This window comes from Naegleria lovaniensis (genome assembly GCF_003324165.1).
Source record: "Naegleria lovaniensis strain ATCC 30569 chromosome Unknown tig018, whole genome shotgun sequence".
NCBI lineage: Eukaryota > Heterolobosea > Eutetramitea > Acrasida > Naegleriidae > Naegleria > Naegleria lovaniensis.
Genome location: NW_025407839.1, coordinates 1 through 24,642, shown reverse-complemented (window position 1 = coordinate 24,642; position 24,642 = coordinate 1). Strand labels below are relative to the sequence as shown.

Genomic DNA, 24,642 nt, shown 5'->3' with positions numbered 1-24,642 from the left:
CTTTTCCGTTACAGGACTCAACAACATCACTTCTGATCAGCAGCCGCCCTGTATATATTGTAATCACACCATCTTGTTTCAAGATTTCTTCGAATAGTAAATTGAAATCAATTTATTACAACAACAACATCAATCACGAATCAAAAACAACAACAATAACAGCAGAATGGGAAACGAAAATCAAAAGGGAATTTCAGGAAGACAATTAACTGACTGGCAAGAAATTGCTGAAAATAGACGTAAGTAGTAGCGAGTGTATTATGTTGTTGTTTGTATTCATCATCCATTCCAAATCATTTACCTTGTCAAATGGTGGTCATCACGATGGCGTGTGTATACAAACAATCTGCAAATGTGTTCTTGCTCATTCACTCGCTTGATGTCATCCCATCTTCGACTCAATGATTGGAACGTCATCATCGATTCTAAATCAAATCGCGTTATCATCATTCCACAATAATTAATGAAACGCAACTGAACAACTCTCTTGTATCATACCAAATAACCAAACAACCCAACAATTATGGTGTGAAAACTCTCACAGTCTCAAAGAAGGATATTAAACGTTACAGAAAGATATGGCTCGATATGTTCGGTGATAAAGAAATGGACAAGGATGGATTCAAAAAGTGGATAAAGGCCATTGGAATTTTCCCAAATCTTCCAAAGGAAGCACCTATAGATCACTTGTTCCGTTCCTATGATCGTAATAGAGGTATGTGTGTGTTTGATTTCAGTTGAATGATTAGATATATTGAAATTTGATGATTATCTGGGATGTCAAACAATTGTTCATGTAAAAATGTTCATAATGACACTTTACTGAAATTGTGTTTGATGACATATCATCTCCGCGCATGTGTCTATATTCAAAACACTTTCCACAACATGGTGTTGTTTACATTGGTGACTGAACTGGTGTGTTCCATAAAAATCCGTTACAAATTCGTTCAAACACACAATCGCGCTTGACAACGATCACACTTTGTGGACCAATGTGTGTGAAAATACTAACACAATTTCATCATCATCACCACCAACATCATGATTGAATCAACTTGCACACATGATCTGTGTTGCATTATACAACTACACGACCACCACAGATGGAAGTATCAGTTTCGAAGAATTCATTCTCTATCTTTCCATCACGGCTCCAACACAAACTGAACAAGATCCAAGCAAAATCATTGAAGTGACATTCCTCTTGTACGATGCTGACGGTGATGGACGTCTTACATCGCAAGAATTAGAACAAGGTATGAAAGATACATTCCGTTTGTTGGGTCATGATGTGGATTCTGAAAAATTCAAGCATATCATTTCACAACGTGTGAAACAATTGTTGGATTTTGCTGATATTAATGGAGATGGTGAGATTACTTTGGAGGAGATTCAAGAAGCTGTCAAAAGAATCCAAAGCTTTTATTAATCTTTTAAATATTTCAGTGAGTTGAGGAAAAGAACAAGGAGGTTCTAGACATTGATGATAATTTTATATTTGTGGCGATGCTTGTGGAATAAGCTCACGTGCCCGCCCGAGAATCTATGGATTTATTTACTGATCTAGATGCGTGACAATTTATATTTGTACATCACCATTGTCACTTCAAACAATGTCTTTGACTTCTTCATTGTTCTCAAAACTCCACTGTTACACAACCATCACACCTCTCTCAAGTTGACAGCCAACGCAACTTGTCCCATCTCCTTCTAATCATTATCAGTAACTTTCCACTACATGACTTTTCCGTCATCAACGAATGACTCGAAACTTTTGTTGATACTGCCACGCACACAAATAATAATAAACATTTATGTTTTTTACTAAGAATTTTGCAATCTGCTTGATAGTCAATACTTTATAATTCCTTAATGTTACCAAATACCTCTGTTAAAACGAATATGATTTGAAAGGCAGGAGAAACCATATGAGTCTCTTCCTCCCTTCAGAATGTTGATTTGCCTTCATCAAAACCAATTAATCTGACAATTATTTTGAGCCTCAATTCATTGGATCCAAGAACTCACACATAAGATTACAGGAAAGTAATATTTGCCTTTTGTTTTGGCATCCTCTGTAAGGGCGCCCAAGAAAACGACATCCAAAAACTTGCAAAAAAATGAACCCTCGCAAGACCTCCTCACAAGGCCTCCTTTTCAGTTCCGTGTTAGCCTGTGCTATCCTTCTAATGAGCTCCTTGATGGTGATGGCCCATGAATACTATGTGTTGGAATCTTTTAATGGTACCAATAGCACCAATGGATCCATTCCACTAAATTCAACAATTGTTCCATCAAATTCAACATTTGTTTGGGATTTTTGGGAAATTAACCAATATCCAATTGTCGGAGTTTTGATTGTAGGTGTGATTGGAATTGTGATTGCCATTGTCGTGGGAGTGATTTATTGGTACAGAAAGAGAAAGGAAAGATTGGAGGCTAGTGAACATGCCGATGATGATATGCACAGATTGGAAGATGAGTAATATTATTGTTCTTGTAACAACCAACAACATCGGAGGCCGTGTATCATCCAATGATTCTTTACACACTCTGACATTACATACACTCTCTCATCGTGCTTGTGATGAGAGGGAATCATTATTCCTTCTATAATTATACCATCATCAAACAGACTGTCCAACCTCTAGTTTCTCTACAAATGGCACCCAAATTTATAGAGAGAAGAACCTACACAGCTCTCTCTCAAATTTCTTTCAATTTACTCCGTTGTTCCACATTATATTTATTTCAAAATTATTAAAAAATCACTTGTTTCTTCTCATGTTGAATGATGACGACAATAACTCGTTTCATACCAGGCTAGAGTGCTAGGAAGAAAACATTCAATCGAAAAAGCATAATCATGTTGAACGCTCGCTCGTTCATTCGGAATGAGTTGTTTGAATTCTTGTTCCATCTGTTGAATGTTATTCTGAATACAGAACAAGGGAAGACTCTGTTAACCTCAAACAAGGAAACAACCTATTTCATTGAGGAAAGTCCCTGCCCAGAGTGTTCAAAGTGTCATGCGTCATCATGATTTTCACTGAGTATCAATTGTTGCTTGTAAAACAAAATCCACAAACAATAAGACGCTCAACACTCTTGATCTCTCAAGCATCTCCTTCTCTCTCGAGACCTTCCCACTTTTTCATTCTTAAATTCCACGCGTGTCCATTGAGTTTCCATCACGAATCACTCAACACTGAGGAAGCGCAACCCAACAGTCATGATCATCATTTTCAAATCCATCAGTGAGAGAGAGAAAAGAAGCAGTCAACTTGTTCGAGCTCAACTCCACGAAACAAAATGTCGCCCTCCACTTCCGAGACGAATGGGAACATTCACCAAACTGATTCCACGACGTCGACCACAACTTTTCAAATTCCTCTCTATCAAAATAATATCCATCTTCTTCTGAATTACAATCATCATCAGGAGGCTAATAACCAAAATCAAAACTTTAACCATTCTAATAACATGAGTTACAACAATCATAATAATGCGTTAATACAACTCATTTCGAATGCTTCTCCGTTGAGTGTCATGATGGATGATTTAGATTCCATCTTGTCTCCGTCCTCATCATCAAGACGCAATGGAATGAATCATCATGATGAAGATGATCATCCGATTCATGACATGACAGAACAAGGTTATTCATCAAATTCTCTTCGAAGAAAAACAACGACTGGCACTTGTGAATTATTTCAACCATCAGCAGCAGCAGCACAACAAACTTCTCCTCGACATTCTCAAAACTTTTCTCCACATCGAACAAGTTCATCCATCATACAGTCTACCATGTCATCATCTCCATTGAGTGTGAGTTCACAAAATTCAGTACTGAACTCGAGTCATTATAATTTGGAAGCATTATTGACAACATCAAATTCAACATCGTCAACAACGAACATGATTTCTTCACCGAGAAAGAAATCCGCTCGAAGAAGATCTTCAATGCCTGCACATGAAATTGCAAATTTACACAATGAAATTGCGGAATTTGATCTTAAAAATGATCAAGGTGGAGATCATGATAGTTTCAGGGAGAGTGTGGTCAACACACACGTGCCCACAAAAAATACAATTACGGAACAAGTGGATTTGATTAGTGACAGTAGTGGATTAAAACAAGTTCAAAATGTCTTGACGGAAGATATTCGAGTGTTGATTGGAAAAAGTAAACTACATCACAGGCAGCAACCTTCGAATTTGGAGGAATTGCATTTAAGTGAACAAATATCCACTCATCAAGATATTAATGCAAAACAACCGCCACCCTTACCACCGAAAAAAGGTCATGTCAGAAGTCAAAGTAGTCACTATCTCACTAATAATAGTGGTATCAGCAATTCAACAGGTTCTCTCTCAAAACGAGTGAGTTTGAAAGGAGTTGGAGAAAATTTAACACTGGTGGCATCTCACGAAAATGATGACGAAATCCATATCGATCGGTCGACACACACCAAGTCAGCTGTCACGCCACCTGGACTCTCTTCTCAATCTTCAGACACTCTAATTTTGAATGCTCTATCAGAGAGTCATTCACCGATTAGCAGTACGGATGGAGTTGGTAGCAATTCGAGCTCATTTTCTGATTTATCTTCCGGAAATGTGAAACGACGAAGATCACTATTGCGTGACAAGTCCTTTCCAATGTCACTCCATACTTCCACTACTTCAGCTCAATCCCGAAAAAAGAATTTTCTCAGTAACAGCTCACAACAACTCATGAATAGCATGAAATGGTGGGAACATTTTGATATCATGCCTCTAATTTTGTCATTTATATCTCGAAGTGAACAGAGATGCGTAGCAAGATGGGTCTGTAAACGATGGGCCCTCATTGTGATTGATGCAGACTATGATGCTCAAATTGTTTTCAGTACTTCACCTTCGTCGAGTAATTCTTCTTCTCCGAGTGGCTCAAATTCAGCATTAAGGCGAATGACTTCCACACAGACTTTTTCAAGAAAAGGATCGAGCAGTGCTTTTAATTTGTCACATGTAGCATTGATTCATCATTCAGTGGCTCGAGGTTTTTGTGGAGAAGACAACTGTGGACATGGTTTCATGTATCGATTTTGTGACTTGATCCAAAATCGAATTCATAGACAAGAGAAAGTGGCACCACAATTACTGAACGACTCACAAAAATTTGAATGGAATTCTCACATTCAGTACAACGTGTGGAATGAAGAACATTGGAAAGCAATGAATGATTTAAGAAAAAAACGTGCGTTAACAATATCTTCCTCAAATTTTGCCGCGAAACAACAACAACCAGAAAAACGTCCAAGCAAATTTACCTTTTTTTCCAAAACTTCTATCACTGAAATGCTAGAAGGAATGCCACAAACATCACATCATCCTGTATCCTCTACTGGTGGCTTCTCTACTAATGGAACTTCACACAATATTGAGGACATGCTCAATGCTTTTCCCTATTTTATCAAATTGACAAATTCAAAAGACACCAAGGATTTCTCAGTTGTGGAGGAACTTATCCGAAACAAATTTCACACCAACTCAAATTTTTATTTACAATTCTTCTTTGTGGTGTGTCAACAACCACATATTTTCAATGAGCTATGTAAACTTGGAAATGCCAATCTTCATTTAGCCAAAGAAAATAAGCAACCAGTGTATAATGCAACGATGGAACAAATTTTGGAAACGTTCATTGCCAATCATGCAGTCGCGAAAATGTCACCTGAAATGCTCCTCTACAAATTATTTGAAAGAGTATTCACACTGGATATTGAGAATCATTCAAAATTTTGGTTGAAATGCTTTCCAAGTATTTCTTCAAGCTCTATTTGTAAGCTTGCTGAGAGTAGCACCGAATGCAAACATGACATTTTCAAACAGTTCTTATTCGAAGTCGAAATGTTGTTAGATATCTTTTATATTTGGATCAAGGACTTTGGACTCAGAAGAGAGTCAGCTATTGATTTGTATGACAAAAATTTGGTACCATGTACATTTTTGCAAATTGAACTTATTGAACATTTTGCATCATATGCCATATGTCACTGCAGCTTCTCCAATAATGAGACAATTATTCACAAAAAGTGTTTGAAAATTTTCAAGCTCATCGATCATGTAAGAGAATCACTCGATTTTGAAAGTTATCACATGCTCGATCAATTGGTACTACGAAGAAATTCATGGAGCGATGGAGTAGCATCCAATAATAATGGCACTCTTGAAAATCCACTCATAGCCGCAACGAAACAATCCAAATGTATTCTCATTCCAGAAAACTTACAACAGCCTTTAGCAACATCATTGTGTTCCATTGAAGATTTAGTCACTCATCAATTCATTTTAATGGATTACTTATTTAGACATGTGAGTTTTTATGAAGTACGGACTCTTGCCTATAAGGCCAATAATGCTCAAAGTTTGGACCCTTCACAAATTCAAGAAATGGCCATCAAAAAGCTAGTCTTAATTTTCAATAATTTGAGTAATTATCTGACAAGCATGTGCTTAATGGAAGAATCATTGGAAAGACGGTCACAAATTCTTGAAAGAATTCAACAATGCAAAGCTCTTAGTTTTCACATGAACGATTTTAGTACCACATTGATTTGTGATTCTGCCACAAATTCTTCAGCCCTCACCAATAACAAATTTACCATTACAAGATCTCAAGAATTGATGGGAAAAGAATTGTGTAATCTTGTGGCAACCATTTCTGAAAAATGTAGTATTAAGGGGCTACGTCAGGAGGCACTTTCCAAAGAGATGGAATTGATTATTCCTAATTTGTAAGTATTGATGGATGTCATTTTTGATCCGAACAACCATCTTTTTCAAACATGTTTATATATTGTACTACCTCATGTATAGAGGAGCATTTCTGACAGAAATTTCATTTATTGGGGAATACAATCAAGATTTAATCATAACACCAAACTATGGAGCTACCTATAATTGTCACAAATTTCATCTCATGACACAAACCATGAAAAGAATCACTGCAAGAAGAATGAGAAAACCATCTCTTCACGTTTCTCCAGTCTCTCAATTACCCGAAAAAACTAGAAATTTAATTTTGAAACGAAAATTAAGTGAAAAAATCAAAGCCAAGCTGAAACTCATTCCTCAACAACATCAACAACAACAGCAACAACCATCCTCTCTCACTCCACTCAATTACTCATCTTTCAACTCCATTCAACATATTAAGGTGAACACACAAATTCTTGAATTTTTAGCTTTTCTTCTATTTCAATGGCAACCAGTGGATGATAAAACATTGCACGAATTGGCATTAAGAAATGAACCAAGAAAAGCAAAGAAGGAGCAAATAAAACCATGAGGTGAGTGTGAACGTTATGGTCATATATATTCACGTGTGTTCGTATGAAATTACACAAACTATGTTGTTTGATTCTCGAAGGATTTCATTTTCCAAATGCATACAATCGATGGAACTCTTCGAGGAGACTAAAAAGTTTCGAACAATGAATGTTGAAAGGACCAACACAAAGATCAAATACACCAATCGTCATTAATAGAATACTGCTTGAAAAGTAGTAGACGCTGTTATTATTACCTTGAAGTGATGCTGTAAAATGAGGATGTTTGGAGTGACAAATGTCAAATGTCTTACCTAAATAAGATGTTTAGGTTAGCAAGCTTCCTGCGAAGATTTTAAGACACACACAACAGCTGACACCAAATTTCATCATCTCAACAAAATGTCATTAGGCTATTCCTCTGCTTCTAACCTCCATTTCCAACATGCCTTTCATTTACTCACTCTCAACAACAATACACAGCACCAACTCTCAAAATCAACGAGAAATCAATTTTGAAAGTTTTCTCTCCAACGACGAATGTAAACAAGTCTTTAAAGAATTTCTCTCCAGAAGCAAATGCGATGAAATTATTCTATTTTGGGATGAACTGAATTCTTACAAATCGTATTATCAACAAGTATTGACATTTTACAAGAAGAGTTCGATTCGAAAGAAAAACAAGCTCGTGTTGAGTTTGGTTGAACGAGTCAATTATATTGTCAATACATTCATCAATTCGAACAGTGTGCTTGAACTAAATTTGGACTCGAAAATCAAAGTTCGAGTGTGTGAAGTGTTGGAAAGTGTCAATAAGAAATTGAGTGTTGAGGGTGATGTATTTTCAATGCTGAATGATGATCCCATTGAAGTGTTGACTTGTACTATGGATCATTTACATCCTATTCACTTGTTTGGTGACGTTGAAACAAGTGTCTGTATTGATTTGAAGAGTCAAATTCCAACATTCATTCGAAGTAGCATTGGTACTTCCTTTTTTTTGACCAAGGGAGCAGAATTCTTTAATCGAATGGATTTTTCATATCCTACATGTCAACTCTTGTATCTTTTCAATAATTCTTTCACCTGTCATGCCGATGAAATTTCACATGCGATTGCATTGGGAAGAGACAATGCTTACACTCAATGGCAATGTATTAAGAAGAGTTCTGAATCATTTCCATATGAATTACATATGTCTCAACCATCATTTGGTTTCAGAATTGCAAAATTAGAAATGTTAGTTCCAATTGAAAAAGATGAATTGATTCAAATTTTTGCATCGATGGAATTTTTGAAATTGATCGAAGATGTGAGTGAGGTACAGTGCAAAAGTCAAACACCGACACCGTTGAGTGAAGGAGGAACACCAAGAAATAAGGAAATCGATTTGGGACTAGTAATTTCTAGTAATCATGCACAAATCTCAATGCCTCAACAAGTGTCACCTGTCACTCCAGTGTCTTTATCCATGGATCTCGATTCAACGACAGCAAAATCCATCAGTGAACCCTCAACCACTCCATCCTCACCTTCTTCTCCTCGTATTCAACTTTGCACTTCGTCTCGTCTCTTAACACAAACTCCAAATTCTATCTTTTCCAAAAAAGAAAAAACACTCGAATACATCCAAACCACTGTCTACGATCCTGACATTGACACTGTCATTCATCTCTCCAAAACTTTGGATCAAGGTGAAGTGAGTTTTCTTTCCCCACGAATTCCTTCATTACGAACGATGGATTTTTCGTCCAAAATTTTTCGAAAGAATTCCAATGTGAAATCTGAACCTCATGGACAAAAACAACACTTTTCACATTTCCTTTTTCAGAATCATCCAGTAATGAAGAATAGCTGTTTATTGGTGAATATTTTTAGCTGTGAATCAAATTTTAGATGTAAACAACAGATGAAGGCTAGAACCACACGAATGATGAATGCCCTTAATCATTGTTTTGAATTGAGGAAATGTCAAACCACTGACCAAAATTACAAAAATAGAAAAAGTCGAACAGAATCATCTGCATCGAGTAGTTCTTGGTCAAGTGAAAATAGCAACACATTACAGGATCCCACTCGAATGAACCATTCTTCCACCACATTACTGGATGATCCTCTTGGTATCATTCAATCACTTCAAGAAAATAATGAAAAATTTCCACACAAGCGATGGACCAAATGTCAATATTAAAAGAAATTTATGTTTCCATTCAACAATCATTAATTTTATTATTAGTAGATAAATAGAAACAATAATGTCAAAATGACATCCAACAGATCTTTGATTCAAAAACACCAAATTTGTTTCATGTAAAAAATCACTCAACAACAACAACCACTCTCTCGGTGTGAAAAGTTACAAACGACACCTGAGCCTTGCAAGTGATCATGAGGTCCTATATGCGTCACTTGTATCAGTCTTCCAAATCTCCAACGTCATCAACAGGTTCAACATTGGAGTCGACATTGAATGAAAATTCTTCTTCTTCGTCGACTACAACAACAACGAGAATACAAATTGCAATCGAACCCTCATCGCCATCAATATCCGCTCATTCGAAGAAGATCTTTCGGATCAGCAAACAACACTTTCTGTTGTTGTTGATAAAATTGTAAAACCTTCGACCTTGTTTCAACAACAAGAAAAACATGTTGAAATTTCATCATCATCATCGACGACGACAACAAATTCTTCACTACAGAGAAAAGGAAGAAGTTTTATTGTGGCGAATCGGGATGACTTTTTGAGAATACATTTTAATAGGATTTCTTCTGGAGGTGGGTGTTGGTTGATTGGTTGATGTGTTTGATTCAAATTTATACAATGGTTGGATATCGATTTGGAAATGATATTTTCAAATAATGATGAAATGATCATTCACATAAATCAATGGATGGAATGAATACATTGGATAGAGGAGAAATCAAGAACAGTTGTGGAGCAGCTTTGGATGACATGACAGGTGGCATGACCAGAACCAAATCTTCACCAAATTTTGAACAAGACACGACACAAAAATGTCACCATTCCGAACATTCAAAGGATCCGAAATCGATCGAATCATCTTCAACATTTCACAATCGTGACAGAACGTTTACAACCCTTATTCGAACCTCTTCGACCATCATTCCAAAACCCATCCATGAAAAATTAGATTTACCAAGTTGCATTTTTTCGAATAGTGTCTATTTGGGAGATTGTTTTCAAGCAACGAATCGAAAATCGATCGATTATTTAAAAATTACACACATTGTCAATTGTACCAAGAATATTGAAAACAAGTTTGAAAAGAATCACGTTCATCATTCACATCATGGTGAGAAAATTATTCACTCTCAAAATTCGGATCCCATTGAAAATTCCTTAGAGGATCAATGTGTCACGAAAAATGATTTGGAACAAGATGCCATGATGATGATGATGGACAAGAACAATAATACCCTGAATGCGGATGTTGCTCACGTTCAAGCCAATGATGGAACGTTGAACGACATTAAATACATGAGAGTGGCCATTGATGATGACAAGAATGCTCCAATTTCACAATACTTTCAAGAATGTTTCGATTTTATAGAAGAGGCCATAAGTAATTCTGGTGTGGTGTTGGTACATTGTGCTGCTGGTGTTTCACGTTCATCCTCCATTGTCATTTCCTATGTCATGAAAAAGATGGGAGTTGGATTTTTATTTGCGTTTCAATTAGTTAAAAAACGAAGAAGAATGATCATGCCCAATGAAGGATTTTTCAAACAATTAATGGAGTATGAAAAACAATTGAATGGTGGCCGTACCGTGAGTGTCTTACAAGATGGCTATCTGGATTTGTTAAAAATAGAGAAGGAAATGTTTGGAAATTGAAAGGAATTGGGAAATGGACGAAACTTTTCGAAACATGACTGTTGCAACAACAACAACAACTCAACTACAAATGTATGTAGCATTACGCGCAAGTACATGTTCGTTTACGACTGTTATTGGAATTCCTTTTACTTGACGAATTTGGAATGTGGTTGTTTGAAATATATCGGTTAATTACCAATTATAGAAACCACTCAAAAACTACCATTTTCAAATTTAAGGCACTCACTATTTCTCGTATGCTTACCATTCGTGACAAGTCGAACACACCACGATCGTCGTGGGCACCACCGGAATATGATGATCAAGCGGATTTAAATTTTTCATTCACACAAGGATGCCATTCTTTCAAAAAACAGAAAAAAACTTTTCACACAAATTGTTAATAGTCACGAACACGGTCATTGAAAATGAAACTCTCCATTGCCACCATCATTGGTGTACTGCTTCTCTCTACACTTCTCTTCATGAGTGTGAACTTTGGTAAAGCAGACTTGAACAATTATGTTCCTCCACCACCTCCTCCTCCAAAACCAACTTGTACTCCTCGTCCTCCTCCAGAACCAACTGTTGGTGTTCCTCCTCCAAATCCAACACCGATCGATGTCTATGTTCCTACAAGTGCCAACTGTCAAACTGCATTCTCTACCATTACGTCATACACATTTAACACAGCAGTATTGGCTGAATATAGACAATGTCGATCCTTGTTGGTTTGTTTGAATCGATGGATTGAATTATTGTTGCAATTAGTATTGGCTGGTCTCACTCCAGGTGCCACTTTTTCCAATACTCTTAATCCAGTGGTTTTAGAATTGAATACTGCATTTGGTTATGTGAATACCAATTTAGGTGGAATTTTAACTGAGAGTGGAACTACGGTTGTTCCAAGACCTACTCCTCCTGGTGTGTGTACTGCCATCTTTGCTCCAGTGTTGGCAGCTGACGGAAATATTTATTCAAGTGAATGTGTTGCTTTCAATGCTGGTGCTCCAAATCCATACGTGAGTGTGACTATCAATTCAGCCTCAGGAAGCAATGGATATACTTTGGCAGATGTCACCAATCCACGAGTAGCATTGACAACTCTCTATGCTAAATATGTTGTCAAAATTTTAGGTTTCATTCAAACGTATTTAAGTGAATGTGAATTGAGTACAGAAGTAAGAGTCTACTCGAATGGTCTCACTTCCATGAATAATGCCTTGACGAATATTGCGTCTGCCGATTACAATGCTGCCAAAAATCAAGTCATTGAATTTTCTAGAAATGTTTAAGGTTGAGAATATCATTTCATTTTTCATGTTGAGCATTTCTGTATTAGCTCTCATACGAGTTGTGTTGAGTGAGTGGTGGGCATTTAACCCAAATTTAGGTTTAAGAAATTTGTGTTTTGGAGTTCATTAGAGTTGGTAGACTATGTAGATGGTTCTGGAAAGTATTTGGTTGTCCATGCATCTACCTCTCGAAAATAGTTGAGTCTTTTCTGAATGGTCAAATAAAGCGAGTCATTGTCGAGTGAGAGAATGTCGGTCTTGTGGGTTTTCTTGCAACGAGTGAGATGGGAACTGTTCTAGACATTGAAATGTCCTCGTTGTCAGCTGTAACAGCTGTATTTTTGAAAGCATTGATATTTCTCACCGTGAGGTGCGTTTCATTGATCTTTGAGCTCAGAGTTTGTTTCTTCTCAGAGAAATTCAACGATCCACAAAAAAATGAACATTTTCAAATCTTTGGGAAGAACCACCTCATTCAAAAGTAACAATGCCGAGAATTGGCAAAAGAGAGATGTTGAACTGTTCTTTGAACGGATTGGTTTGGCTCCTCTCACCGACTCGGTCTTTGGTAAGAACAATCCGTTACTGACTTTCATAGACTCGGGAGCAAAATTACTTTCTTCATTTCAAACCATACGCTCCAATGCGGATACCATGTTGGAGGCACGAAATTCATGTGCTTCACTCTATGATCCGTATTCTATTTATGACAATAATAATGGTTCAAACTCGGAGAATTCAAATGACCCAAAGATGACTGAACTTCAAGGCTTGATTGGTCTCTTTTTACAGCCATCATCAAGTGGTGGTCGTTCGGGTTCTGTCATTGCATCATCATCACCAGTGCAACAAAATTCAAACAACAACAACAACTCGAGAGTACAAGTACTCAAAACAAATTTGATGATTTACGAATTCATTCGATAGTGAAACAACGTTTGCAAAATTTGGATCAATTATTAAAATTAAAAAAGGCATATGAAAAGGATAGAAAACAAGATCCGAACAATGATGACGCCTCATCCTCGCTCGAAATGGGAAAGAAATTCGATCCCGAAGATGAAAATGATTTTTTCATGTTTCAACAAAATTTCATCATGGATCACTTGATAGCCTCTCAATTCTTCCGTTTGGAACCAAAGAATGGAACAAAAGCAAATTCATCACTTTCTAGGATTAACGTCAATGCCACAAGCGAATTCATAGCATTTAATGAGAATGTCACATTTAACGATCTCAGAAAACTTTACATGCAGTTGAATAATTTATTTGAAAATGCAAATCATTTCAATGAGTCTTTTGTAGAATTTGAAAAGAATAAGGGAAGCAAACCACTTTATATTACATCATCAGAGAAGGGAGGCATGTTTGAATCGACAACAAGCTTTGATAGTGTCGAATTTGGTTTCATTGGAAATGACGTCGATTGTCGCTTACTCACAACCAAGCAAGTCATTGAATTCCTTCGTCACAAGAAAATTGAGCACAACTGTCTGAAAAAGGTCATTGAAGACAATCAAATTGATGGTCAAACGTTTGTCACATTACGACATCCTCTCGAATGGATGATTCTGCTATTCCCTTCTAGAAATGAGATTGCTGAAAAAGGAAACAGAAAAAACAGTCCAAAATCTCATCCGTATGAAGCTTTGCAAAGTTTAGCCATTGTCATCAGCAACATTATTCGAGTGATATGTTCCAACAAGTTTTTATTGGGAGGAGAATTGAAAGAGTTGAAAGATTTTCATGTGTAATAATTGTGCATTGCATGGAATGACCACATTGCATTATCATCACCAGCATAACAAAATGGATCCTCAACTGTAATTTAGAAATATCATTAAACCAAGTTCACACTAATTCTTCTTCCAAGTATTGAGGAAACAGTGGATCGCAGAAGATAAATCCCTTCCTCACACAGAAATCATGTTTACAACATGGTGTATCTCCCGACTCAAAATTCCTATTCTCCTCAACAAGTTGTGCCGTCACGAATCGATTAAGCAGTCAACGAACCAGGAAATTCAAATCAAAAAAAAATGAGCCAACAAGCCTCTTGTTCGAGTCCAATGCAAATCAGCAACAACCAACACGATCAAGATCAGAAACAATCCAGCAATAACAGCAGCAAGAATACATTGACTGTTACGGATAATCGTACTGGCAAAAGTTTTGAAATCCCTGTTGAAGATGGTTATTTCATCAATAGTACGCACTTTAAAAAGATGGTCGTTGATGGTGAGGATAAGACTGGAATAATGTAAGTGATGTTGTTTGAAATAATTCAAGAAGTGATTGATTCTGGAGTGATGATGATGAAATCCTATCATTGATCGTGATGAACGATGATGAAATAATTGTATTTGGAACACAATTTTTTCTTTTGGATCAAACGGTGATGCATTTCTTTTGAAATATTCAAATGACGGATAAATGTTGCAAATCATTTATGATATTGTAAATGATCATTTCTTTATTGATCATGAAATCATGCAACAATAGGTGTTTTGATCCATCTTTCATGAACACTGCTGTAGCAGATTCCAAAATTTGCTATATTGATGGTGAGAAGGGAGAATTACGTTATAGAGGCTATCGTATTGAAGAATTGGCTGAGAAATCCACCTTTCTCGAAGTGGCTTATTTGTTAATTTATGGTGAATTGCCAACACAATCTCAATACAAGGATTGGTCCAAGCAAATTACCACTCACACCTTCATTCACGAGAATTTGGTATCCATGTTGAAGACATTCCGTTATGATGTAAGTGGACTTGTTCATATTTTCATTATATTCATCCACACCAAACTTTAACTTTCAATTTTGGAATGTCAATCTATAATGAATAATCTTCCTTGGCTCTATGTGTGAATTTTAAATATTCAAAAGGCTCACCCTATGGGAATCCTAATTTCTGGTCTGAGCGCGTTGGGAACTTTTTATGCGGAGGCCAACCCTGCACTTGTCGGAACTGATGTTTACAAAGATGAAAATAAGAGAAATAAGCAAATTTTCAGATTGTTGGGAAAAGTTCCTACCATTGCTGCTTGTGCATATCGTCACAGAATTGGACGTCCCTATAATACTCCTGTAAATGTAAGTAGTAGTTTCAATTGCAGTTTTCACGACTAATTCGGAATCTTATTGTTGTAAACTTTTGTAAACTTATCATCGACTAAGCACTTGTCCTATACTGAAAACTTCTTGTACATGCTCGATAGACTGTCTGAGCCCAATTATCGTCCTCATCCAAGATTAGCGAAAGCTCTCGATGTACTATTCATTCTTCATGCCGACCATGAATTGAACTGCTCAACAGCTGCCATGCGTCATGTCGGAAGTTCACTTGTAGATCCATATACTGCCGTTAGTGCTTCAGCTGCAGGTAAGTAAGATGGATCACTAATGATTGTTGTTTTGTATGCATGCAATCCATTGATTTATGTGATGATTATTATTATTCCATATTGTTTGATATATAATTTTCTACTATTGCAAATCTGCATGCAAACATGTTTAACATGTGTTGATTTGAAAATTTTCACCTTCTTTTCTGACGTCAGCCCTGTATGGTCCTCTCCATGGAGGTGCCAATGAAGCAGTTCTTCACATGCTCGAAGAAATTTCAAAGCCTCAAAATGTGCCTCAATTCTTACAAGATGTGAAAAATAAGAAACGTAAATTGATGGGATTTGGACATCGTGTTTACAAAAATTATGATCCACGTGCGAAGATCTTGAAAGGCGTGGCCAAGGAAGTTTTCGAAATTTGTGGAAAGAGTGAGTTGTGGGCTATTGCTGAAGAATTGGAAAGACAAGCTCTCCAAGATGAATATTTTGTGAGTAGAAAGTTGTTCCCCAACATTGACTTTTATTCTGGGTTGATTTATCAAGGTAAGATTTAATACCTTATTGGAACATGATCTGTTGACACATGTCGACTGATTCTAACACTACGTGATATTTGTACATTTTCGTCCCATGTCAAATGTCAACAACAAATTCTTCAAATTTCTATGCATTTGGCAATTGTGGTAACTAGCTCTTGGGTTCCCAACTGACATGTTCCCAGTATTGTAAGTTTCATGAATGCAGCTCTATCTCATCTTTTTCCATTCATTTATCCTAATTTCAACATTTGAACTGTTCTACAATCTCTACAATCGATCTGCATGAACTCCACTCAATCAATCGATCGACAACATTGACCTCAAACAACCTCCTCCTAACAACAGATTCACCATTCCTCGTGTGGCAGGATGGCTGGCTCACTGGCGTGAAATGATTCTCGATCCCAACTTGAAAATCTTCCGTCCTAGACAAAAATACACTGGTTACGACTTGAGAGAATATGTAAGCATTGAAAAGAGAGAACCAGAATCACCCTATGTACATTCCTACTTTTCACAATACTCCACTCGAAGAATGGTCACTAATCAATATTGGAGTTCATTACGTGACGGCGATGAAGAAGACATCTTTGACCAACAACAAAAACGTGAATCTAGTGGAAGTACTGAAGAGGATTCAAGAAGAGATAAGATGGATTTTGTTGAATAATGTTGAAGGTTGTTGAGATCATGGACTGATGGGACATATCTCCTCTTGTAACTTACTAAATGCATAATTTCGTTGTGAGAACACGGCAATCATTATTTCCATATCGATTCAACTTCTGAATTTGTAAACATTTCATGGAATGGCAAAGCATGTTGTTGACAGGCGTTATCTCGACCCCACTTTTTCAACATTTTGCCGCTTGTGAGAAAGTACAGCATGACAAGTGGCAGTGCATCTTAGCGACAAATTCGGTTCGCGAGAGTGCATGCACTCGTTTTTGAAACCTCCCAAACACCTCAAAGAAAAAATCGTTTCTTCCAACCAGCATCAGCTCGATCCTTTTATCCATCGTTCCAGTGCAGCGGTGGCTGTTTGCAGCAACTACTAGTATTTGAACAGAGCAGTCATCGTCTAAATTTGAACTATAACCGGCTGTGGCTGACATGCACGCAAATTCGGTACAACCATTTCAACAAGAGCCGCCAAAATAGCCAACTGCACCCACACACTCTATTAATTTGGAAGACACAAAAAAAACCAACAACTCCTCCTTCTGCACATTCTCATTCAACCTTTGCTTTTGAGAATCATTCACAACAACAACGACTACATCCATATTTTGTGCAAACAAGATTGCCGTTTGACACGTTTTTTTCACGCTTGTGAAGAATCAATGGATTGAATGGATTGCAATCAACCACTCAACTATTTCTTACTTCATTTTCATTGAGTCATTGACCAAGTGCGTGTTTGTCCATTTACATCTCCATTGTCCTGTGTGTCCTTGAACCGTTCCTAATCGTCCTCGACGGCATATCTCGAAACCCACTTGGAATATAGAGAGTATTGCCATCCCATTCCCAAATTCGGTTTTTAAAACTGTGAAACATCGCGCTCAAATAGTAAGTTTTTTCTTGAAGGTTTACTTTGTCAATCATGCATGCATCCTTGATGCAGTTATTGGATCGACTTCAACCATTTTGTTTGGATCACAACAAATGAAATCGTCGAAAATTCCTACTCCAAAACAAGGTGAACAACAACAGCATGCTGCTGTTGACAACAATATCCAAATGTTCAATCAAGCATGCAGACCTGTATCTCCAACACAAGTAGCCACAACACTGTCCCTTCCACCTTCTTCTTCTTCTACAGGACTTTCTCATCAGTTGCAACTTCACGTGACAACCTTCCAAGATAACCAAAAACAAAAAGAACCACCACTTGGTTTGTCAGCTGTTGGTCCAATTTTACCTAACCACAGCAACATCAACAACAACCGAGTCGTTGCACAAACATTTGTGCTCCATCAACAATCTTCTCTGAATAGCAGCATGAGTAGAAGTAGCAGCATGTCGTATCATCCTTCATCTTTTAGTGTGGATTTTCAACAACAAGAGCATGCTAAAAAACATCAGGTCATCTCCAAGATGGATGCTGAACAATTATCGCCTGCCAATGATCCGTTATTGATGTTTCGAGGAGAGGAAACAGTAAAAGAATCTACAGCCAGAGGCGAAATCAAAGCAATAGTTCCGCCTTCATCCATGATGCATCAACATGTACCATCCACATCAGACGATTGGATGTCTTCTACTACTGCCATTCCATCGTCGAATCGACCTGATAAAGCACCATCCATGACAAGTGGCAGCAACCCATCATCATTGTCTCATACACGACCACAGGCAGAACAAGATCACAAATACATGGCACCAACAACAACATCGCATGCAACAGTAGATTCTTCTCAAACACCCCGTCATCCTCAAATGCATGAAAGCGTCATCACGACTGGACAGCATGCTTCACATTCCATCACACTACGAGGTGAAGAAGATCATCATTGGGAAGGAGACCGATCGTCTTCTTCGAACCCTAACAAGAACCACATGCAACAAGTGAAATCCACAACACCATCCACCAATCATGTAACAAGTAAGCCACCACCTCCATCAACAACAACATCTTTTCATCATCATCATCAAGATCTTACAAGAACGGAACCGTCTCAACCAATAGTATCATCGTCTCAAAATCTATCATTTTCACATCCGCAACAGCAGCAACAACTACATGTACCATCATGTTCCGCATGTGTTGTTGTCACTCCAACCAACAACATGTGTTTGACCACAACAACGAATGCAGCGAAAACATTTCACACTCCTCCTTTGGCACCAAACACCAAGAATGCATCAGGAAGAAATCCTTCCCCATCAACCCCTCCTTCAGTGATCATGACATCTTCCTTTGCAACATCTTCTTCTCAAATCATTCCATCATCAACGAAAAGAAGACAACAAGCATCCAATTCAAATATAGTTGGAGGAAATCCCTCTCCCTACGAAACACATGTATTTATGAGTAATGAACATGCAGCATCTTCAGTGACTTCCTTCACAAACGAAAAACTCTCATTTCCAAAAGTGAATTATTACGGGTATTGCATTTACCTCAAACTCAAGCAAGTAGTGTTTTGAAATGCAGTTTATCCACGCTCAAAAGAAGATTTTACGAATTGAAAGATGAATTGGGAATGGACAAGTGGCCTCAATTTTATGATGAAATTCGACATTTACCAATTTTTCCATTTGTCTATCCCATGTCTTTTAAATTTATTTTAAATCCACCAAAACTCTCATCCTTTCATGCGGCTTCGAAACGAAAAAAAAGAAAAGGTGGAAATGTAAATATATTTTTCGAAGGAGGAAATGAGGAAATTACTAAGGAATGGTCACAACATGTCATTTCGGATGAGGAAGTAAGAAATCATTTTTTTAAGGTTTGCACGGAAATGTCTTCGACTAGTTCAACGACTACGACAGCGACATTCAATGCTTCTTCATCGACGAGCCCGAATGGATGAAACATGCATGAATCATGCATGTGTGGAGTGAATGTGGACGGTAGTGGTGGAGGATTTGGAAGGATGCATGCTTTGAAAAATTTGAAAAACGACACTTGTCATGCCTTACTGCATTTGCAATTTATGGAATGACTTTTTAGTGCATGTAGCATTTATTTACAACAATAGAATGTGATAGTAACACACCATGACATGTAATTATGTCAATCGCCAATTGACGACATGTTCAATCATTTCATTGGAAAAGCTGGACTACCTTTCAAAAGATTTAAGAGTTGTCACCTCAGCTTGCATAAGGGGTCGTTTGCAACTCGTACTATTTCACACTGTAATTTGCAAATTTGGAATTTCAAGAACCCAATCTTGAACGACACATTAAACTTCCAAATTTGACCAAAATTGAATTGTGAACTGTTTGAATAATTATTCCAACGATTTAAAAGCAATCCGTTTTTCTTTAGAGAAACTGCACGCATTCATTGTTGAGATTAAGGTTTTTAGTGTGACCTTGATAAGAGATCTCGTTGTGGTTCATTCTTCTTGAAAAGTTCCTCTCACTTTGCTTTACGATCTGTGAATTTGAAATGACAGCTGAAGGGTGACTCCATCAGCCGAAAAAAAATATTCAACAACAACAACAAATTTACACACGCAGGATGACACGCTCAGCAACCGCCGTCAAGAGGTCATCCCTCTTCGTGATGTTCGTGGTGGTCCTCTGTTGCTGTCTCTTGTCAGCCCACTCAAAGGCCGATGAGGAAAACATCAACCAACAATTGGATCAACTTCTCGCACAAAAACAAGCCATGGGAGATAATTGGAATCCAAGACAATACATTCCAACTCGTATCCGTAAGCTCATGAAAAAACTTTCAATTTCTCTCCTGCCAAATGTAAAAGAAGAAAATTCATTGATGAAAGTGTGATTGAAAAAATTAGATATTTGACCAAGTGTTCATCACAAAAAGAGGAAGTTGTAGAGCCACCAAAGCCTCCAACCGAAACATGTCCTACTTTGAACTCTGATTTGAAGTGCAACAAGGAGACTGAGAAACGAGTGGTTCGTCTCATTTCCAAAAATGGAAAGCAATGTCCAGTCTATGTGTGTAAGAAGAGAAAAGTCGAGAAATGCAAGAAGGACACTCCACCACCTGAAATTAAATGTCCAGACATCTTCCAACAAGATCAACAATGTAAGGAAGGTTATGAACAAGTCACACGACAAGTTCAATTCGGTGACAAACTCTGTGATCGTAAAGTTTGTGTTCGAAACGTTCCAGAATGTCCAAAACAAGAATTTGAAAAGTGTCCAGACGGTCAAACTCGTAAATTCTCAACTAATCCAGTGACCAAGTGTCCAGAAATGACCTGTGTTCCATTAGAATGTCCAAAAGAATTCGATCCAAAGAATGTGAAATGTTCTCCAGGATGGGTCTTGAGTCAAGTCAAAGTTAAATATGGAAGTATTGAATGTTCCGAGTACAAGTGTGTGAATATTGGTTGTCCAGCTGAGATTAGAGAGACTCGTAATATCAAGTGTAAACAAGGACAAGTTCTCAAATCTGAGGATGTTATTGTCAATGGAAGAAAATGTCCAAAATTCAGATGTGTCGATGTCACTTGTCCACTCGTGGAAGAACCCAAATGTGCAGCTGGAGATATTACCATTGAAGTCAAAACAGTCTATCATGGTATTTTGTGTAAATCCTTCAAATGCGTTCATGAAGAATGTCCAAATCCAGAAATGAAATCATGTGATCCAGAATCTGAACAATTGCAAGTTGTGAAATATTCTACCAATAGTGGAAAATCATGCTACAAATATGAATGCGTCAAGAGAAAGAAAACTTGTTCCAATGTCTGTACTAGATACTCTGAAAGAGCTGGCAAGTGTTTGAAATATGTCATGCAAGGTGAACAACAAAAATGTATTTCATGGGATTTGGTCAATCAAGGTCAATGTATTGAACAACGATTCATTAACAAGTGTAAGAGATATGTGGCAGGTGGTCAAACTTGTGTCAAGAAGGGAATTACTACTTCTTGCCTTAAAGAAGAATTAAGAAAAGAATGTACCAAATATGGAGAAAAGGAAATTTGTGTTTCATCATCGAGTACAGCCAAGAGAACTTGTCAACGATATGACACTCGTGTCGTCGGTTGTTTGCAATACAAGGCCGTCTCTAAATGTGTCTCTAGAACCAACATTCCACAAACTGAATGCAAACCTGTTCGACAATGTTTGAAACAATTGGCTCCAACTCAAACCAAGTACTGTAAGGCCTATAAGAAGCAATGTAAAAAAGCGAAACGAGAGACTTGCACGACCACGACCTGTCCATGCAGCAAGAAACCTATCAAGAAATGCAGAACTGTCTATTTTGACGCATGTTGTGAAAACAAGTGCAGTGAATGGGCCACTCGTACCGTAAAAGGAAAATGTGCTGAATGGGGAACTCGACGAGTGTGTAAACCATCGAATAAGCCCACTTCTGTTTGTTCCAAATATCAAACTGTGAATATTTGTGTTCAACCCAAGACTGAAAAGATTTGTACCAAATGGCATTCCACTTCAGGAGGAGTTTGTACTCAACGTAAGAAGATTTCTGTTTGCTTATCTTCCAAATCTGTGAAAACTTGTACCAAATATGGACAAAAGGAAGTTTGTGAATCATGGGGAGTGACCAAGCCAAGATGTGCTGAATATGCATCGACTTCAGTGTGTGTGAAAGATCTCCAGGTCAGAGAATTTGTACCAAGTATGTGGGTTATGGAGGTCAACAAGTTTGTGTGGAAAAGGCAAAGGAAAATGTGTGTATTGAAAACAAGACTATTTGTACCTATGAATAAGAAGTTGTTTTTTGTGATACTCATTAATATTGGTAATACACATCATTTTTCTTCTTTTTAAAATATTTTAACATCAACCATCCTGTTCAAGTTGTTTCTGATTCGTAGTTTAGTAAAATGTCACAATCTCGGAATGATTCGCTCGCCAAGAAGAATTTGAATTTTTTTGATCATCCAAACAAGCAGGATAGTGTTGGATCCAAATCATGGTTCTGTGATGTGATCATATTACTAGTACTGTGGACTTTTTAAATTCCGAACTCCAAGTGTTTATGAAAGGTGTTGTTTTTCCACTTCCAAAACGAGTTGCTTTGAGAACCAATTTTTCATATAAAGAAACAATGATCGAAAATATCAAACAAGCAGCTGGTCTTCAAATAGATATCAAAAATCAATTAATATTTACTCGTACCACTCAGAGCAGATATGTGGTGTTGGATGCTCAGACCAAAGAAATCAAAAATTACTTTTCGTTACCACTTCGAAGATGTCCTCGCAATTTCAAGATTTGTCAAAATGACAACTCCATTCTTGTGCCATTGGGTAAAGAGTTATGGAAATATCGATACAGTGTTCCAAAAATATTGACAGGAGCTCAGGAAGATGTTGTGCAGCATGTTTGGACCTTCCAGTATCGTCTGATCAGTGTTTTGGACTCCATTACCATTGATTACGACGACGATGCAATCGATCATCATGGAAGTGGTGTGATTTATGTGTGTGATACACTTTCAGTATTTGTTGTCAATGGTTTTAATGGACAACTTGTGAAAAAATTGGGAGCGTTTAATTCGATCAACGGTGTGACATTGGATGGTAACAGGAATTTAATTATATGTCGATTCGACAAAAATCATCAAGTTGTGACCAGAAATGGTGATCTTCTTAACGAGATTGCTATCAAACCAAATTATTTTGTGCTCTACATTTTGCATGATCCATCCACTAATAACTTGATACTAGTGTTGGAAAGCGAGCTGACATTGACGGACCATGTGGTTCAAATAATTAGTCCAAGAGGAGAATTGATTATTGAAAAAGCAACTGGCTTTGATGTGGATGGCATGTGTTTGAATGAACGTACAGGAGAATTGCTGCTTGTTCACAAAGGTTCAATTGAAATCTATCAGTAACCGTCGAACTCAAGTGATTACAGTTGACATTCTATAACTTTGGTTACACATTCTACCTTCAATTGTTGATATTTGGGGAACGCAATAATTCCTGAAATTTCTAAAAGTCAACCATTTGCATGAAAAACCAACGATTCCAATGTCATGGCATTCACATTGAGTAAACATGAGACTCGTTGTTTCAAATGCTCAACAATACCAGCAATGCTTGGCGAAATGAGATTTTGCCTTTCTAATGCGTCACAATTTCTAAAATTCTTGCAAAATTGAATGCAAAAAAACATTTTTCAATTTCTGACAAGTATTCTCGAATGACGAGTTGATGTGAGAAGCATCTCGAGTCGCGCACTCCAAGCTGTATACTATTGTGGGCTTTTCCTTTCCTCTGACAGCAATAAAATCTACAAAATAGCAAACCATGTGATTTTTGACTTTTTCAAACGTTTGTTGTCCAATAAGACTCGTGTTTGAAATTTTCTGTTCAAACTAACCAAACCAGCAGTTATATTCACTGCATCCCCAAACACTGTGAAATTCAATCGAGTACTGGTTCCAATATTTCCAGAAAGTAATTCTCCACTATTCACAGACAAGACAACGTTCAAGTTTTGATAGGAACATTGTTGCCACTGTTCTTGTAACTTGGTAAGGGTGTGAAGAATTTGAAGAGCTGTCGAACATGCCAGTAATTCATGGTTACTCTCTTCTTGCGATTCATTCCAAAAAGCTACCACTCGATTTCGAGTATACCGATCAAGTGTTCCCTTATTCTTTT

At 37.4% G+C, this 24,642-nt stretch overlaps 10 protein-coding genes across 10 annotated transcripts; 9 read left to right on the top strand and 1 right to left on the bottom strand.

Annotated features, from left to right (window-relative positions):
* Positions 1–166: 166 nt before the first annotated feature.
* C9374_002890 (uncharacterized protein) lies at positions 167–1,432 on the top strand (the record flags this gene model as incomplete). Its single annotated transcript, XM_044692357.1, has 3 exons — positions 167–239; positions 545–715; positions 1,107–1,432. 3 exons carry the CDS (start codon positions 167–169, stop codon positions 1,430–1,432), a joined length of 570 nt encoding a protein of 189 aa, XP_044549734.1.
* Positions 1,433–2,123: 691 nt separating this feature from the next.
* Positions 2,124–2,489, top strand: C9374_002889 (uncharacterized protein; the record flags this gene model as incomplete). Its single annotated transcript, XM_044692355.1, has 1 exon — positions 2,124–2,489. One exon carries the CDS (start codon positions 2,124–2,126, stop codon positions 2,487–2,489), a length of 366 nt encoding a protein of 121 aa, XP_044549733.1.
* Positions 2,490–3,315: 826 nt separating this feature from the next.
* C9374_002888 (uncharacterized protein) lies at positions 3,316–7,339 on the top strand (the record flags this gene model as incomplete). The annotated part of the gene is made up of 2 exons (XM_044692354.1): positions 3,316–6,785; positions 6,868–7,339. 2 exons carry the CDS (start codon positions 3,316–3,318, stop codon positions 7,337–7,339), a joined length of 3,942 nt encoding a protein of 1,313 aa, XP_044549732.1.
* A 425-nt stretch (positions 7,340–7,764) lies between these two features.
* Positions 7,765–9,510, top strand: C9374_002887 (uncharacterized protein; the record flags this gene model as incomplete). The annotated part of the gene is made up of 1 exon (XM_044692353.1): positions 7,765–9,510. The coding sequence occupies one exon, from the start codon at positions 7,765–7,767 to the stop codon at positions 9,508–9,510; it is 1,746 nt and encodes a 581-aa protein (XP_044549731.1).
* Positions 9,511–10,209: 699 nt separating this feature from the next.
* C9374_002886 (uncharacterized protein) lies at positions 10,210–11,564 on the top strand (the record flags this gene model as incomplete). The annotated part of the gene is made up of 3 exons (XM_044692352.1): positions 10,210–11,112; positions 11,156–11,250; positions 11,366–11,564. 3 exons carry the CDS (start codon positions 10,210–10,212, stop codon positions 11,562–11,564), a joined length of 1,197 nt encoding a protein of 398 aa, XP_044549730.1.
* Positions 11,565–11,588: 24 nt separating this feature from the next.
* C9374_002885 (uncharacterized protein) lies at positions 11,589–12,455 on the top strand (the record flags this gene model as incomplete). Its single annotated transcript, XM_044692351.1, has 1 exon — positions 11,589–12,455. One exon carries the CDS (start codon positions 11,589–11,591, stop codon positions 12,453–12,455), a length of 867 nt encoding a protein of 288 aa, XP_044549729.1.
* A 438-nt stretch (positions 12,456–12,893) lies between these two features.
* Positions 12,894–14,209, top strand: C9374_002884 (uncharacterized protein; the record flags this gene model as incomplete). Its single annotated transcript, XM_044692350.1, has 2 exons — positions 12,894–13,272; positions 13,383–14,209. The coding sequence occupies 2 exons, from the start codon at positions 12,894–12,896 to the stop codon at positions 14,207–14,209; spliced, it is 1,206 nt and encodes a 401-aa protein (XP_044549728.1).
* A 285-nt stretch (positions 14,210–14,494) lies between these two features.
* C9374_002883 (uncharacterized protein) lies at positions 14,495–17,015 on the top strand (the record flags this gene model as incomplete). Its single annotated transcript, XM_044692349.1, has 7 exons — positions 14,495–14,715; positions 14,958–15,219; positions 15,346–15,552; positions 15,637–15,841; positions 16,020–16,349; positions 16,498–16,531; positions 16,691–17,015. The coding sequence occupies 7 exons, from the start codon at positions 14,495–14,497 to the stop codon at positions 17,013–17,015; spliced, it is 1,584 nt and encodes a 527-aa protein (XP_044549727.1).
* A 998-nt stretch (positions 17,016–18,013) lies between these two features.
* C9374_002882 (uncharacterized protein) lies at positions 18,014–23,867 on the top strand (the record flags this gene model as incomplete). Its single annotated transcript, XM_044692348.1, has 4 exons — positions 18,014–19,458; positions 19,524–19,814; positions 20,785–22,647; positions 22,970–23,867. The coding sequence occupies 4 exons, from the start codon at positions 18,014–18,016 to the stop codon at positions 23,865–23,867; spliced, it is 4,497 nt and encodes a 1,498-aa protein (XP_044549726.1).
* A 401-nt stretch (positions 23,868–24,268) lies between these two features.
* On the bottom strand, positions 24,269–24,642 carry C9374_002881 (uncharacterized protein; the record flags this gene model as incomplete). Its single annotated transcript, XM_044692347.1, has 1 exon — positions 24,269–24,642. A coding segment is annotated over one exon (374 nt), but the record flags the coding sequence as incomplete, so codon positions are not given.